Below are 16,107 nucleotides of genomic sequence, written 5' to 3'. Positions count from 1 at the left end.
AAATTAGCTATAAATGCGCTATAACTTTCTGAAATCTTAAAAATGATAATGCAATAATCTCTATTTAGAATCTTACATGAAACTGATAAAACTGGAATGCTATGTAATTTAAAAAAAAAAACTCTCCTCTATTTGTAGTTTGTGTTATAGTGACAAATGAACAGTTCGGATTTAGTTTGGCGGATCAAAAGTTCGTAATTCGAGAATAATTTGGTACCCTAAGAAAGTAAAAAAAGAAAAGAAATTCGTATTTTTTCATGTTTTATTCGTGAATAATTTTTTATTCGTGTTTCACGAATAAAATGTATAATTTTTTTTTTTGCGTCTTGTTCATTGTTTAGATCAAAAACTTTAAAAAAAATTATACGTGAATTATACGCGCATGTTACTAGAATGCGTATCCTCTACATTAACTCAAAAGAATCTTTTGAGTCAATAAATCTCAACCGTCTGATTTTAAACGGAGCCCATCCAACTCATGCCTACAACATAGAAGTCCTTTAATATTAGTGTGAATCTAATTTGCATGAATTTTTAAACCGATCAAATAGTCGAAATGCATTAACTCAAAAGATTATCTTTTGAGTTAACGCTGAGGATACGAATTCCATAGTATTACTGTGGTTCATGCGAGTTTGTTCGGTGGTCCCTAGCAGCTGGCCAGCAGCCTTGATTGCGGCCCATTTGCGCGAATCTTGAAGATATACAACTCGATATCCTAGACCTAGAGCGTAATACCGCAAGTCCGCAATCTTGGCAACTGCCTCGCACGACTATGGTGGCGGGAATTCTATGCCGCGTGGCACTAGCGCCAGTCCTTCCCGCCAATGATTTACCCGCCAAATTGTCCCCTATAACTATAACTATTCCTAATCCCTCTCTTCTTCTCCTTTTTATTAACCAAATCCAATCTGAACTTCTTTTCAATCGATCCCCAGTTTCTCCATCCTTTCCATGGATTCAACTAAAGCTCCCTCTCGGCTCCACATTACCACTCCGAGTAAGAAAACCCCAGCTTCCTTTGGCACCCCGATCAAAGGGAACAGTGCAGTGTCATCTCACGACCAGTTCTGGACCCCGACGCCAGAGAAACCTACGCAGCTGTCTAGGCAAGGTCGCAACAGGAGCATTGCCTTTTCCGTTAAGGAGGTGAGACAAGCTGCTCTCGGGATTCGCAAGAAAGATCGGCGCAATGATAGGTCAGATCGCGATCTTGCCTTGTTGGAAGAGCAGCTGCGCTCAGATCGGGCTGTCAAATCAAGTCCACCTAAATCGAAGAATCAGATTAAACTCCCGGAAAAGTATAATCCTTTTCATTTAGATACTTTCTCTTCTTGTTCTGGTGTTCATGATTGAGTGGAATAATGTATAACCAGATCCAAGCATAAACATGCATTTTTTCCATGTATAAACAACCCATTAGTCTTTCCCATTTAGTAGTTTATCCAGTGCCTGACAATTTATGAAAGTTTATAAGAGGAAATCCAAAAGATTCATATCATTACTTCCAAACACTTGCATACAAATATAAGAGAAAAAAAAATGCCTCTGAGGTGCTCGTCAGAGGCATTTTCATTTTTCCTCCAGGAGGTGTCATTAAATTAACCCACCACTATTTTGCCTTTCCTTTTTTTTCTTTCAGATACCAGATTCTCTGTGAATTATTCAATAGCATGGAGTGCTCAATTAGGCTTCTCCGACTTAAAGGATCCATGCCGACGTTTTCAAATCTTTATGCCAGGATCCAGGACTTAGCTAACCAGTAATAGCCACAAATTATATAATATTATTATTATCCTTTCCATAGCCATCTTCCTATTTTGTGCTTAAATATTTTTTTTCTGCAGGAATTTCACCTATAATCAATTAGCACAGATGAAACACATCTTACCTGAGGCCATAATGCTCAAGAAGGTGCTTTTACGGGATGAGAGCACCTGTTGCATGAAGCCAGAACTCCAAATCAGCCTAAATGTGGAGAGTGTTGGAATTAGCATGAAAGAGGAGGGCCAAAATGCATATTTGCACTTGAGAAAGGTTTTCAGGCAGAGGCTTGTAGATTTTGTCAGAGCCCATCCAGAGGTATGGGAACCGAGTTTGTGTCTCAACCTAAACTCACATTTCAATTGAAAATTTTCCTTCATTGTTTTCTTAAATTTAAAGAAGATGCTAAACATGCAAGGGTCAATTTTGTGGGTATACCACTGCAAAATGAGAACATCATGCATACCCCTACAAACAAAGGAACTTTTTTTTTGAAGTAGCAGGCAATTCCCAATATTTCATTCAATAAAGAAAATTTTAAAGTGCAAAATTAGGGTGGTTTATACAGATCATAACATCCCTACAAAAGATTCCCATACTACCCATCCTTTTTTGTTTGCCAATTTCTATACAAATCATAAGCAAACAGGTAAACTTCAGCATTTTTAAAGTTATGAGAGCAGGGGAATATATGATGACATGCTTTAAAGGGCTTTTGAGATTTTATCTGTGGGAGCATATATGATATTTTGATAATCCGTAAGGTACACATGAAATCCGTCCAATGTTAAAACCTATTGAAGCAACTTTTTAGCTGTTGTTGAGGGTGCATTCAACCGCATAAAATGTACATATATAAAAGAAGCTAAAAGAACATGACAAAAATATCATATATTTTTTTTTGTAGGAAGGTGAGATACCAGAAGAAGAGTTGCCACATCCGTTTAACAAGTCAAATGTACCATCATCACCAAAAATCATCAGTGAAAATACATCACTAGGTGAATCACAATCTGTTGTCCTTTCCCACATGTCACCGTCATTTCAGAGACGATTTTTTCAAAAGGCCCCAATTTGCATGCAAAAAAGGTCTTTGCTTAATCCTTCATTGCCATCTGACTCCCCCAAAAAATGCACCAGTGCTATAGAGGCTACTGCCAAAAGATGTGTGGGTGCTTTAGAGGCTACTCCTGCCAAAAAGCATGCTAGTACTTCAGAGGCTACTCCTGCCAAGCTTGTTTCTACTCCTATAAGGCTTATGGCAGTTACACCCGAGATGAGGACACCTAAGAGGTGCTCGTCAGAGAGCTTTGTTGATTCACCCCTAGTGAAGAGGTTAGATTGTAAGAGACCGGCACGATCCCTGTTATTTATGAGTCCTAATAAGAGCATCAAGGAAAAAAAAGAGGATAATGAGTTGGTTGAAGCAAACGAGGAAGATGACGTGCTTGATTTCCTACCGAAGTCCCTCTTGCAATCTGTAAGAATTTTTATTTCTCAGATTACCCTGATTATTTTTTTCTTATTTCAATCAGCATCAATTCTCATTTTTGCAACTTCAAGGTGGTTTTGATTTATCAATAGATAACAGCTGTTCCTTTAATTTACGGAACACATTTACCTAAAATTAATAGTTTTTCCTTACTTCTATGAGCCAGAAATCTTTCCAGGCCCAATTGAAACAAACAAAGCCAAATAAATTTATTTGATTACAATGTTTGCATGCTGTTATGGAGTGCATGATGTTTCAGGTTGGATCATGGCTCTTTGTTATAGCATGGGTTAATAGAAAGGATGAACTGGATTCCACCCATTTTACTGCCTTCTCAGAAAAGCTGAAAACTGATATCCATGCTTTTAATTTCTTCTTCAGAAAAATGAAAAAGATAAAGATATCCATATTTTCAATTGATTAGTAACAGAACTATGAGCATTAAATGACAGTTCCTTTATTTTTTTGGTTCTGTAGGTAAAGGAGAAGGAAAGAAAAGTTTTGGTTGAAAAGGAGACAGGTGTCGCTGATGCAATTAAGCGGCAAAGGACAATAAGATGCTTGCCTAGTACCTTTAATACAATTCTACTTATCTACCGATCAATAAAGAGATCAGTCATTACCAAGCAGGAGCTCATCCACAAAATAATTTCTAACAATGCAAAAATTGCTGACAAAGGTAATGACTTGTTCAAATGTCGTTAGATTTATTTTATGCCTCTTTTTTGAGATTATTGTGAAAACAACACCAAAACTGTAATTCAGTTGAACATTGGCACTAATTATATTTTATTATATAACCATGATCAATGTTGATTTTATCCAATTTAGCCTCCTTTACCCTTCTAACTGCAGCAGTTCACAAACATATACAAAAAGGAACAATAAATAGGAAACTGGTACTGCAACCAATTGAAACAGGAAGCTGGTAGTATAGCCCTGGTGGTGCCACAAGATCATTGCATCTTTTATATTGTTTTTTTTTTTTTTTCACTTGATGATAAAGATCATGAACCTTCTATTTCCTTATGCTAAAATAAATAATCTAACTGTAAGTTTGTGATTACGAAATGTAGAGGAAGTTGAAGAACAGTTGAGGCTGTTAAAAGAGATTGTTCCAGATTGGATATCTGAGAAGACAGCGCTTAGTGGAGATGCCCTCATTAGGTGAGCATTTTGAACTAATTAACATTTAATTGTTCTTGTAATCCTGAAAGTTGGCCTAAATTAAATGATTTATTTTTTCTTTGTAGAGTCGATATGGGGTGCAGTCCAGAAGAAATCAGGGAAAGACTTGTCAGAGCTGAGTGATAGGAACCAAGGGGAGGATCTGTTTATATTTAACTGCTCATTGAGTTAGCTTTTAATCTGCTAATGTGTTGGGATTTTGTGGTTTACCTGACCCCATTCTCTGTTTATAATCTGTAATTATATTTTGTGCTTAGTTTGTTATTTTGCTCAATGAAATTACCAAAATTGGAAATCATAATTATAATTTATTCACATTTTATTCCTTGAGTATTGATATTAGCAATTCTCTAAGATCCATTTGGTAACAAATGTTTCTTAATGTGTTTTTCTTTGGTTTTATTCCTATTTTAATTTATTTATTTTAAATAAAAAAAATGAAGATCTAGTCTACCAACTTCTCTATTTTTAATTTTAGTGCCTTCCATCTGTCTTTTGTTTCCAAATGACAAAGCTTGTTGATTCAATAGATTTTTTATTGTTAATCTTTGATATATTATGCAAACAATTCATAAATTGTCTAACCTCTTTTTTGTATTATTATTTTATTATTTTTCAACCTCCTAATAATATATCATGTACAAATCGAACTCCGAAAAGCATGCATGCATGACTCATAATTGGATAACATCAATGATTGAACTTAATTTTGTTTTTATTAGATCGATAGTTTTGACTTTTGATGTTGGAAAATGGAAACACATTTCTTCTTGCTTTCCTTTTTTAAAGGAAAAACATTTCGATGCGACTCATCAGCTGCACTTGTGAGTTCCTTGTGTGTACTCGTAGCAGCATCGCTATCTATATCCCGATCCTTATCAAGATCAACCATCACTCTCAAGTGAAGTCTCAGGCTGTCGTATCCTCTGCATTAACTCAAAAAGGAATATTTTGAGTTAATACATCTGGAGCGTCCGATCAGCTTTAAGATTCGTGTGAATTAAATCGCACTAATATTGAAGACCCCTATGTTTTAGGAGGAAGCCGGATGGGATCCGTTTACAATCGGACGGCTGATATCTATTAACTCAAAAGATGCTCTTTTGAGTTAATGCAGACGATGCGGACTTTGAGACGTGGAATTCGTATCCTCTTGCATTAACTCAAAAAGGAATCTTTTGAGTTAATGTATCTGGACCGTCCAATAAACTTAATATTCGTGCGGATTAGATCCGCACTAATATTAAAGTCACCAACGTTATAGACGGGATCCGGATGGGCTCTATTTACAATCAGACGGCCTAGATGCATTAACGTTTTGAGTTAATGCAGACGATGCGGACTCGCTGCTGCCCTCTGGCTCTGAGGCCATTTTCTTGGACTAGTTTTATTCTTGTACGATTTCAAAAAAAAAGTTTTATTCTTGTACAACTCAAATTCTCTGAAAAACGTGGCTAGAGAGATTCGCGCACAAACCTCGCCGTAGCCATGAAGATAATGGTCGCCGTCAAGCGGGTCGTCGATTACGCCGTTAAGATCCGCGTCAAGCCCGATAAGGTTGTAATTTTTATTTTTTTATATAATTAAGAAAATATTTGAGCACATTCCTGGATTTTGATTTTGATCGGGTTAATACATTTGTTGTGCGTCTAATTGGAAGTTATACAAATCAATTTAATTTTAGATAATTTTGTCAGACTGGAGTGGAAACAAGCAATGTAAAGATGTCAATGAACCCTTTTTGCGAGATTGCATTGGAAGAGGCGCTGAGGCTTCGAGAATCAGGACTGGCCAAGGAGGTGGTTGCAGTGTCAGTGGGCCCGACCCAATGTGCTGACACACTTCGAACAGCACTCGCCATGGGTGCCGACCGGGCTGTGCATGTGGATGCTGGGACAGCACATGTGTTACCACTTTCTGTGGCTAAAATTCTGCGAGCACTTGTGCAGGCTGAGCAGCCAGGCCTGTTGATTCTCGGAAAACAGGTTATTTATTTTATTGGTTTTATTATAATTTGGGAAATTTGTGGACTTGCAAGGGTTAATGATAGTAAGTAACTAGTAAGGGCACCAAATATGAACTCAATTGCATAACCTGTTCTTTCTTTGCTGAGATAGTTTGCTGTATTAGTCCCTGTTCGCAGGGGCGGACTCAGCCTAGTCCAGTGGGGGTCAACTTTGCCCCCCTCTGGAATTTTATTTGCTCCCCTTTGGACTTTTGGTTTGTAATTAATGTTAAATTTATGATAATTTTCTTGAATTCTAATTGGTAATTAGAATTAAAAGTCGGAGTATCGAAAATTAGAAGTCAGAGCGTTGAAAGTTAGAAATTAGAGCATTAGTTTTTTATCTAATAGCCGATTAGCTAATGGGTTTGAATCCGATTAACTATTCAAATCCGATTTGTTATTTTCTTGCCCGTCCCTAACAGAAATCTTGGATCTGCCCTTGCCTGTTCGGATGATTTGTATTCAGTGGGAACTTGTGGGCTTTTTGTACTCAAAGAGCTAATGTTTCTCATAAGCTGTTTGGTAGCAGTTATTTTTGTATGTGGGAATAGGTTTTGTTTCCCATTTATCTTCCTATCCTTCAAATAATTTGATCCTACTCTACAATTTTCTTTCTAGATGCCGGTGCTCGTTCACAAGCTCTTTATCTCTTACTTTCTCTATCAAAATCAGCACCAAATCTCTATCTCCTCTATTTTTTATCTTTTCTTTTTTGTTCGTTTCTGGTAAGACTATTTCTTATTTTTCTTTTTCTTTTTTGGCAAAATGGCACATAGGCCCTTATAAGGCCTTTGTATTGTTTTAATATATTTTTTCTTGTAAGACTGTACTTTTTTTTATTCAGCATACAACTTGTATATATGGCACAAATGTCTTTGTCTTGATTCCTTTTAATTTCAGTTTTTGAATTTCATTACAACTAAATTAACTCGTATAGTATTTGTTGTGATATTGAAACACATCCAGAATTTTTGATAAACAACAATAATTTTCAGTATAACAAAAATTATAGAAGAAGTAACTATTGGTATTTTTTTTTCAAGCAAAGTAAACATCAGCAGGAATAATAAAAATGACAACTTCTTTACAGTTGAGTAAAATTTCCATCACAATTCCCGCATTACATCCAAACAGCTTTTTTCTATATTTTCCGATCATTCCCATGTTCATGGGATCCCGTAATTTGCAAAGTAGAATCCCACACCCAGAAATCCTATCCCGTATAATTCTGCGATTGCCGAACACTGCCTACTGTTTTCTTGCTTAGTAAACTACATAGATCAGAGGCCATAAAAACAAATAATACAACTTTTGGCACTCTTTGAACTGTCTTGTGCTGAAATGTTGATCATCATATACCAACGTTTTGATGAAATAAAGTTTGGAAGTACTTCCACCAAAACACATGATTGTACTAATCAATCATGCTCTCACCGATACAAGCTAGATTGGTAAATTACCAAACTCAAGTACATATAGTTTTTTTCCTTTGTTTGTTAATAATATGTTAATTTGTTAGGCCATTGATGATGATTGCAACCAAACAGGTCAAATGGTTGCTGGGCTGCTTAAATGGCCACAAGGAACATTTGCTTCCAAGGTAACTGCTATTTCTAACTCGGAACTGAATATATTTTGTGTTTTTTGTTTTTTAATGCTTGTACTGGGCAATACATTGAACTGGGTTGGTTTGGCCTTTTGTGTTTGATGTGGTGAAATTGTGGATGTTAATTCAGCTTTTGAAAATCAACACATAGACTGATTTTTTTTCTTTGAAGAAGAAGAAATACGTTATTTGTTGATTATTTCTGATGGCCGTTTATATAATTGAATATTAAGAAATGATAAATTTGTTTGGTTACTTCTGTTAGGTAGTTTTAGACAAGGAGAATCAGAAGGCCACAGTCGAAAGAGAGGTGGATGGAGGGATTGAGACCATCTGTCTAGATTTGCCTGCAGTAATCACGTATTTTCGCTCTCCTAAGCTTCTCATTCCCTTTTTTTTTTTGCAAACTCGTGGTTAATGGTGCCCAAAAAATCGTTGTAGATATTAGCCAGTACATCTTTTGCATGAAAGCAACATAGAATTGAATCTGTCCTTTTTACTGAAGTTGAACTGAAAAGCAAGAACCTACCCTTTTGTTTTACCAGAGGAAATTCATTGTACAGACTCGGAAATACACAGTTCTCAGCTAGTCAGCTCCATATGCAAGTTTCTAGGCAAAACCCAATGGTTTGTATTGATACAGGTTAAAATACTTGCAGAACTGACTTGAGACTGAACCAACCGAGATATGCAACACTGCCAAACATAATGAAAGCCAAGTCGAAAGTTATTAAGAAGGTTACTCCAGAAGAGCTGAATGTGGAGTTGAGACCAGACATAGAGATTGTTCAAGTCACAGAGCCTCCAAAGAGGAAAGCTGGTGTGATTCTGTCTTCAGTTGATGAACTGATAGACAAGTTGAAAAATGAAGCACATGTTTTATAGAGGGTTTCATTAGTTACTTCTGTTTCAGGGCAATTGGATAGTTTCTTTTCATTTACAATTCTGAAATGAAACCATAATGGTTAGATAGGAAGGTCAATAAAAAAAATAAGATCCTGTATTGAATGAAACATAACCTCTTCAATTATTATTTTTTTTAAAAAAAAAAAAAAACTTGACAGGGACTCCATAGTCTTTAAGCTACTTCAAGCATTATGTTTGTTGCATAGAGTCTGCATTCTCTGAGGTAACAGAACATTTGAGTTTGAATCCGGACCATTCCTGCCTGAGGTGGAATGAACGGAGTCCCTTTAATATCTGTGCCAAAGCAAATCAGACAGTCCGGATCTAAACTCAAAATTTTTGCTACCTCAGGTATGAATTCTGTTGCATGGAAGTGGCTATAGGTAGACAATAATTGGCATAAGCAGACAATTTCCATAAAATTGGAATAAGAAGAAATTTAGTGCCTCAATCTTATAAAGCTTTTCGTTGGACATTGTTTGTGAAGGGGCTAAGGGTAAAGGGTAAAGATTTTAACAGAGCAGTTTTGGCTTTATGCAACGCATGAACCATACGAGAGCGTTGTTGTTTTGATTCAACGCACGAACAATAAACAATAATCTTTCATTCAAGCTTTTGTTATGTTCTTTCTATGCAACGCATGAACCATACAAGAGCGTTGTTGTTTTCATTTTATAGTCTGTGAATCCAAGAGTGTTTTGCACCCGTTATAAGGGGAATTCCCATCCCCCCCCCCCCCCCCCGCATTCCGAATAGGCACCGGAAAAAACTTCGGCTGTGCTTTATAAACTGAAATCAAACCATGATTGTTATTCGTTGTGAGCTACTTTCTGAAGCTCTATGACCAGTAACTAATAAGCTGTATTTGAGGAATAAAAACTCAAACTATACTACTGACATAAAGTATAGAGATCTAGCATTTTGGTATTTGGAACTGAGCAAATTCAACTAGAAAAAGAATAAAAAAAAAAAATATATATATATAGCTGATTATCTTCCTATATAGAAACCCATTCACACAATAAATGCAAGTACACAGAACACAAACTATCAGACAATTCCCTCATCCTGAGACATGTTCTTATTCGGTACCAAGTATGGTACAATTATACATATTTAAGCCTTAAAAGTTGTCCAAATTGGCAAAAGCATGACTAGTTTTTGAAATTCAATTAAAAAGATGTTATAGTTTGAAATGGTCTAGTGCTTTAGCAGTAATGCCCTCAGAAGCAAAGTGCATCATGTAGTCCCTAAAAAGAACGTCCTGGTAGATCGGGGGATTTCTGTCAGAAAGCAGCTCCTTGATGGGGCCATATGGCTTCTCTTCGCTACGTAATGGATTGAAAAAGGTTGCAACAGAGAGTCTGGGTCCTTTTGTGCTGTTAGCTAGGACCCTGTGCTCAACACTTCTAAATTTATCATTACTTACTAGCTGCACACAAAAATAGAAACAAATTAGTTTTGGAAATTCCAGGTCAGCCTTCTTTTCTTTTTGGAAAAACTATGTTAGTTGGAGGGGAAACTGGAGAAGGGAAATGTATTTCTCTTTAAAATATATACTGATAAAAAGTGAACCATACCAGTATACCACTTGTGGTTGTACCAAGTTATACAAGTACAATACAGTACTGCTGCACTTGTTAAAGTACCTGAAGGAGGTCACCAATGTTGACAACAAGCGCTCCACGAACAGGCAACACATCTACCCACTGGCCTCGGTTACACACTTGGAGACCACCAACTGAGTCTTGGAGAAGAATGGTTAAAAAGCTGGGGTCGGTGTGCTTTGTGCTACCTACAGCAAGGTCCGGTTCAGGGCATGGGGGGTAATAGTGACAAACAACAAATTGCTTCTGTGCAGCGTTTATACTTGCAAGGTGGTCTTTTGCAAGTCCAAGAGCATCTGATAACAATTCACATACTGTTTTTGCAACACCCATCAATTGCTGCTTATAGTCGATTATTGATTTTCTATGGATAAAATGTAGAAATTTTGTCAGTGCTTACCATATTAGTATAGGGAAAAAATAACAAAAATGACAAAAAGATCTCACCGGCACACCACGGGGATATCATTAGCATCCAAGGATCCATCAAAATCACATATTAGCGAATCATGCCAATTACCAAAGGCCGATTTGTAAAGCCTTGAATTAGAGAAATACCTAACCTTCCTCGATCGATCAGTAGTATAGAGATTTGACTTAACTGCTACATCCCCCTCATGAAAAGCTCTGGAACCTTCCAGTAGAGAGTCCAGAACATTTTCTGGTATACCATGGTTTACCAGTTGAAAGAAACCATAGGATGAGGCAGCTTTCTCTACCTGATAACAAGTTGATATCAAAGTTTAACCTGTGAATTTGAAAATGATGTGAGATTTTTTTTTTTTTACCTTTTGCACAATCCCCATGCGTCCCTGCTTATGGTCGACAGAACTGAGATCAATGATAGGAACTTCCAATGCTGTTGCCGGACCCAGCTCTGATGGCTTAGGAATATCATCTTCCTTTGGATGGATGAACATTTTGGGGATCTTGGTTATACCTGAATCAACAAGGCCTTTAACACCAGCTTTGCTGCTCTGAAATTGCTCCAGTTCTTTTGCCAGATCATAGATCTCCTGGGATCTGTCATTGACAGAAGGTGCAGCCATTTCAGGGATGACAGTTGAAGTGTTTCCTGATCAAGAGAAGTTGAAATGTAGTTGACAATGGAGAAGCATGGGCTCAAAGATAAGCACAGAATAGGTGGCTCAAGTCATACTCTTAATTTTTATATGAAAAATATCACATCATGCTATTAAAAAAGTCAACAGATCAGATTTTAGACAGTTAAAAATGCTTTTCTGGTGGTGGTTCCCACATATAAAATATTCAAACCTGCACCCACTTTTTTTTTTGTATCACACAAGAGGCCATTTAAAGAAATTGGCATTAACTCCAATGTAAGAGTCAAGTTTTCTTTTTAAAGTAAATTGTACAAATAATTCTTAAATATCACTCTATTATCATTGTGATCCTAAATTTTTTAAGAATATCATTTTGACTTTCAAGTTATCAGTTTATTAATAAATTATCAAAAAAATTAGATTAAAAGATACATTAGCATCTATGGCGGTATGGCCTATGCTATAATGACAATATGATAAGATGTGTGCAAATATTATTTGAAATTAATTGATGATGGCACATACACCACTGGTACTATCAATTTAATTTTTATATAATGCATTAATAATTATATAATTTTCATAATTTTTTAAAATTTTATGTGATTACATTTGTACTAGTTGCTAACCCATGACGAGACGATAGATACAAATAAATATAATTTTTAATGGATTTTAAACATGGGATCAACTTCGCACGAATTAAAAATTTAAATGTCAGTTACTTAAAAATTTAAAAATTTAAAATATTAGCTCATTCAAATGAAGCTTTCTATAATCAGTTACTTAACTAGAAATTAAATGTCACAAATTAGAGAAGAAAAAGAAATGAAACCAAGGGATAATGGTCAAGTACTTTAGAGGTTACACACTCGACTCTAATAAGTAATAAGAGTGCCAATTGAAAATAGTGCTTCTGCTTCAGCCTTTAGTAGAGATAACCCCAGCACTAATCTTAATAATTAATTAATTAATTAGTAATTAAAGTATCCTAATCTAGACTTTCCCTTTTTGAAAAGGATCCACCTCTTTAAAACCTGACAGCGGTAGTGCACTGAACACTAGCGTTTCTTCTCTTTCAAGCATCTAGTTGAGTTCCTCATTCAATTGCCTTTGAATTGGCTTTTCTCATAGAGGTACCTAATTATCTCTCTCTGTTTTTCTTCTTCTTCTTTATTTCTTATTTTGTTCTAATTAGAAATTACTGTTCATGAATCATGATTAGAAACAACACCTGACAGTAATTATTGCTACTTCAAATTAATGATTTATTAGTTGATGTTTTCTGGAGAGAAAACTGAAAAAGAAACAGATCTAGCAAGTCACATATACAATTTTACAATTAATTCTTATAACTTTGATGTTCTTCATTTAGGTTGATAAGCTAGTTTAATTAATGCATTGAAGAGAGGTGTCAATTTCCTTTACCAAGCTTCTCTTTTCTGCCATATGATTCAAGCATGATATAATAATGGAGCTTTACTCAGGCTACCTTGAAGACAAGACCCTTTTAATCACATGAAACTTCTTTGGTAATTTTTTTCCTCCTTTTCTCATCTTGCTTTTCTGATCTTTTATTATCCCTGAGATAAATATATCGAATTAAAGATTATCAAAATTTGACGAACAATTATATATGTTATTTTGAAGGAAACAAATTAATAAACTGTGAATATGAAAAGGAACATGGGGCTTTCCAAAAAGATAAAAGAATATAGGAATACTGCTTTTAATTTACTTTCCTTATTCAAATAGAAAAAAATTGGTAGGAACTCTCTTTCCAAGTTGTAATGGTACTGTCAAAGTGTCAAGTGTAGACTAAATAACAAAATCAGAATCTGGTACTGCTTTCCCTAGAAGAAGGGAGGGAAATTAAGATCAATTAATTAAGTAGATATGAACCTCTCTATCATGGATTCATGGCATTGCTGCTATGTAGCATCTATTTAGTCCTCAATTTCATATAAAATGGGGATTCTGATGCTATTACCCTGTTCAATTGCATAGTTATGACCCGATCGCTGCTAGTTTGATCCGAGCAGCATAAGGTAGTGATGGAAACGGATCGGATAATGGTCAAATCTTATCTGTATCTGTTTTAATTTTTTATATACGGATACAGATAAAGATACAGATACGGATACAGATACACAGAGAGTCAGTTACAAGAACCAATGCATATATACATATATAATATGAATATGAAAGTAAAACTTGCTTATAAAATTAAAAGTTTAAATATCATTTATTGTATCATAACAGGACGGTTAAAAAAAATGGCACTATTTCCATATAGCACCACTATAGTGCTAATAACGTCATAGCTTTTATAGCGCGCTATATATCCCTATAAATATGCAAACAGACAAGCTTAATATTATATATCCCTATAAATATGAAAAATTAAATAGTAAATGATACTGGAGATATCCAGTTTGATAGGTGACTGGAGAGGAGAAATTGCGAATATGAATTTGTTGTTTGTTGGTTCTTTCACTTTGACGTGTGAGATGACGAGCAAAATTGACCCTACCGTCACTCATCTCAACATCATAACTTTCTTTAATATTATGATTGGTACCTAATTTTATTATAATTTTATTTTATCATTTGTGTCCCTCCATTTCAGCGTCAAAAGCAAAAATAATATACAATGAAAATAACACAAGTCCCTGTCGTCGCGCCAGGTGACTTTAGAATCGTGGTAGTGCTTTTAATTTTGTACAGTGTCATGATGATTTATTTTATGGATTGTAATAGCATGAAAGCACTATGATTGTATAAAAAGTTTGGGATTGGACTTGACATAGATGTATTGTTTCATATTTAAAAAGAAAAGATGCGCTAAAAGCCTAAAAGTTAAGAAAACCGTTTTCTCTATTTTTTTTTTTGAGCAACTGAAGTTGATAAAAACAAAATTGCAACTGAATTTAATATAATTTGTTGGATATGCTCGAAAAATTAAAGTTATAAACTTTTTATTTGGTCACTTAATTTTTTTCTTCCTGAAATTAGAAAAATCGGTTAAACAATACTTTTATCTGTTTTTAAAAGCATGATCAAATGATCTTCAAATTATATTAATTTTAATACATGCATGGCTTATCAATGTGGTTAAGAACATATGTTTTAATTCTACTGTTATATTTTGATGAGATTTAACATCATTATTATCCCAAAATTATTTTGACTTTTTTAAATTCTACTTTAGATAGTTTTTCGTACTTTGCTACGGAGGAAAAAAATTGTATTGGAGAATAAAATATAAATAAATATAAATAAAAGTTCATGGCAATCACATAATGAATTAATTAATTTTAGATATAGAATTTGAAGTACAATATTGATGAATAATTATGACTAAAAAAGAAAAAATTAAATAAACTTTAGCTATACGGTAAAATTTGAAATAATTTGATAATAACGAGGTATACACAATAATAAAAATATTGAGCGATTTGACATGTTTAAGAAGCCTTGAATTGCAACCAGCCAATATTAGTAAACACCAGAAATGAATTATTTTACATAAACGACAGCTGATGTTGATACCCCATGCAAATATCCAGTCTAAGACCTCTCCTGTACCTAAACTACTGGAGAAAATGACTATCAACGGAAACAAAATGAAAACGACGTCTCATGACGTCATGCTAGAATCATTCAAAGTTGCAACGCAGAATTCACATCACCTGAGGTAACAGAATATTTCTGTTTGGATATTGACCGTGGGCTTGTCCGAACAAAAAGCCCTGTCCTGTCCAAAATAATTATTAGTGTAATTGAGCCCTGTCCGAAGTAAATGGAATGAGGAGATGTCCAGGCCCGGACCAAACCAAATTCAGTTTAATCAGTCCGGACCTTGTCCGTTTCTTCACAGGCTTGTCCAAACACAGAGTCCAGGCCCGGACCCTGTTCAATTATGTCCGAACAAAACAAAAATTTCTCTCTGGTTTCACCAATGAAACGGTGAGAATAACCACATATGTTACCCGCTCAAAATCAAGCAATAAACACTTTTTCTTAAGTGAATTCATCAAAGAAATTTAAAGCTAAAATAAGCCACATAATAGATCCAGTATAGATATTTCATGACTCTCTCTTAAGCAATAAATCAAACAACAAAAGGCTGTTTTATCCAACTGCTATTAGTCCAAATTATACCAACAAGCAAACAAACCAAATTAAACAACAAAGTTAGAATTACAACCTAAATTTCAACTAGCAATCTGACAAAGCTACTAAAAGATATAAAAGAAAATAAATTCAAACATTCAATTTCTTTTCTTTTCCTAACAAGAAATAGTGAGGCTTCTCAACCTACTCGACCGCCAGACCGGTGTCATTTCTTCTCCTTCTCTATTTCCCTACAGTAACAGAAATTTATAAAAAAAAATATATATAATTGAATAGTCAGCCCAAGTTTAGTTATGATTCAGTTACCAAACAAAGATGGTACTGGTATTTCTTTT

At 35.0% G+C, this 16,107-nt stretch overlaps 3 protein-coding genes across 3 annotated transcripts; 2 read left to right on the top strand and 1 right to left on the bottom strand.

Moving 5' to 3' along the window:
• The first annotated feature begins 830 nt into the window (after positions 1-830).
• LOC144562362 (CDT1-like protein a, chloroplastic) lies at positions 831-4,737 on the top strand. Its single transcript, XM_078311582.1, has 7 exons — positions 831-1,301; positions 1,643-1,762; positions 1,848-2,082; positions 2,672-3,244; positions 3,734-3,935; positions 4,333-4,423; positions 4,510-4,737. The coding sequence occupies exons 1-7, from the start codon at positions 955-957 to the stop codon at positions 4,565-4,567; spliced, it is 1,626 nt and encodes a 541-aa protein (XP_078167708.1). The 5' UTR covers positions 831-954; the 3' UTR covers positions 4,568-4,737.
• Positions 4,738-5,708: 971 nt separating this feature from the next.
• Positions 5,709-9,150, top strand: ETFBETA (electron transfer flavoprotein beta). The gene is made up of 5 exons (XM_078311061.1): positions 5,709-6,001; positions 6,142-6,429; positions 7,972-8,052; positions 8,324-8,418; positions 8,718-9,150. The coding sequence occupies exons 1-5, from the start codon at positions 5,933-5,935 to the stop codon at positions 8,941-8,943; spliced, it is 759 nt and encodes a 252-aa protein (XP_078167187.1). The 5' UTR covers positions 5,709-5,932; the 3' UTR covers positions 8,944-9,150.
• A 795-nt stretch (positions 9,151-9,945) lies between these two features.
• Positions 9,946-11,785, bottom strand: LOC144561647 (1-aminocyclopropane-1-carboxylate oxidase homolog 4-like). Its single transcript, XM_078310668.1, has 4 exons — positions 11,360-11,785; positions 11,019-11,290; positions 10,614-10,935; positions 9,946-10,396 (listed from the first exon to the last, which is right to left on the bottom strand). The coding sequence occupies exons 1-4, from the start codon at positions 11,618-11,620 to the stop codon at positions 10,148-10,150; spliced, it is 1,104 nt and encodes a 367-aa protein (XP_078166794.1). The 5' UTR covers positions 11,621-11,785; the 3' UTR covers positions 9,946-10,147.
• Positions 11,786-16,107: the final 4,322 nt, after the last annotated feature.

Source organism: Carex rostrata, chromosome 11 (genome assembly GCF_964058835.1).
Source record: "Carex rostrata chromosome 11, lpCarRost1.2, whole genome shotgun sequence".
Lineage (NCBI taxonomy): Eukaryota > Viridiplantae > Streptophyta > Magnoliopsida > Poales > Cyperaceae > Carex > Carex rostrata.
This window is presented reverse-complemented; position numbering and strand designations above follow the sequence as displayed.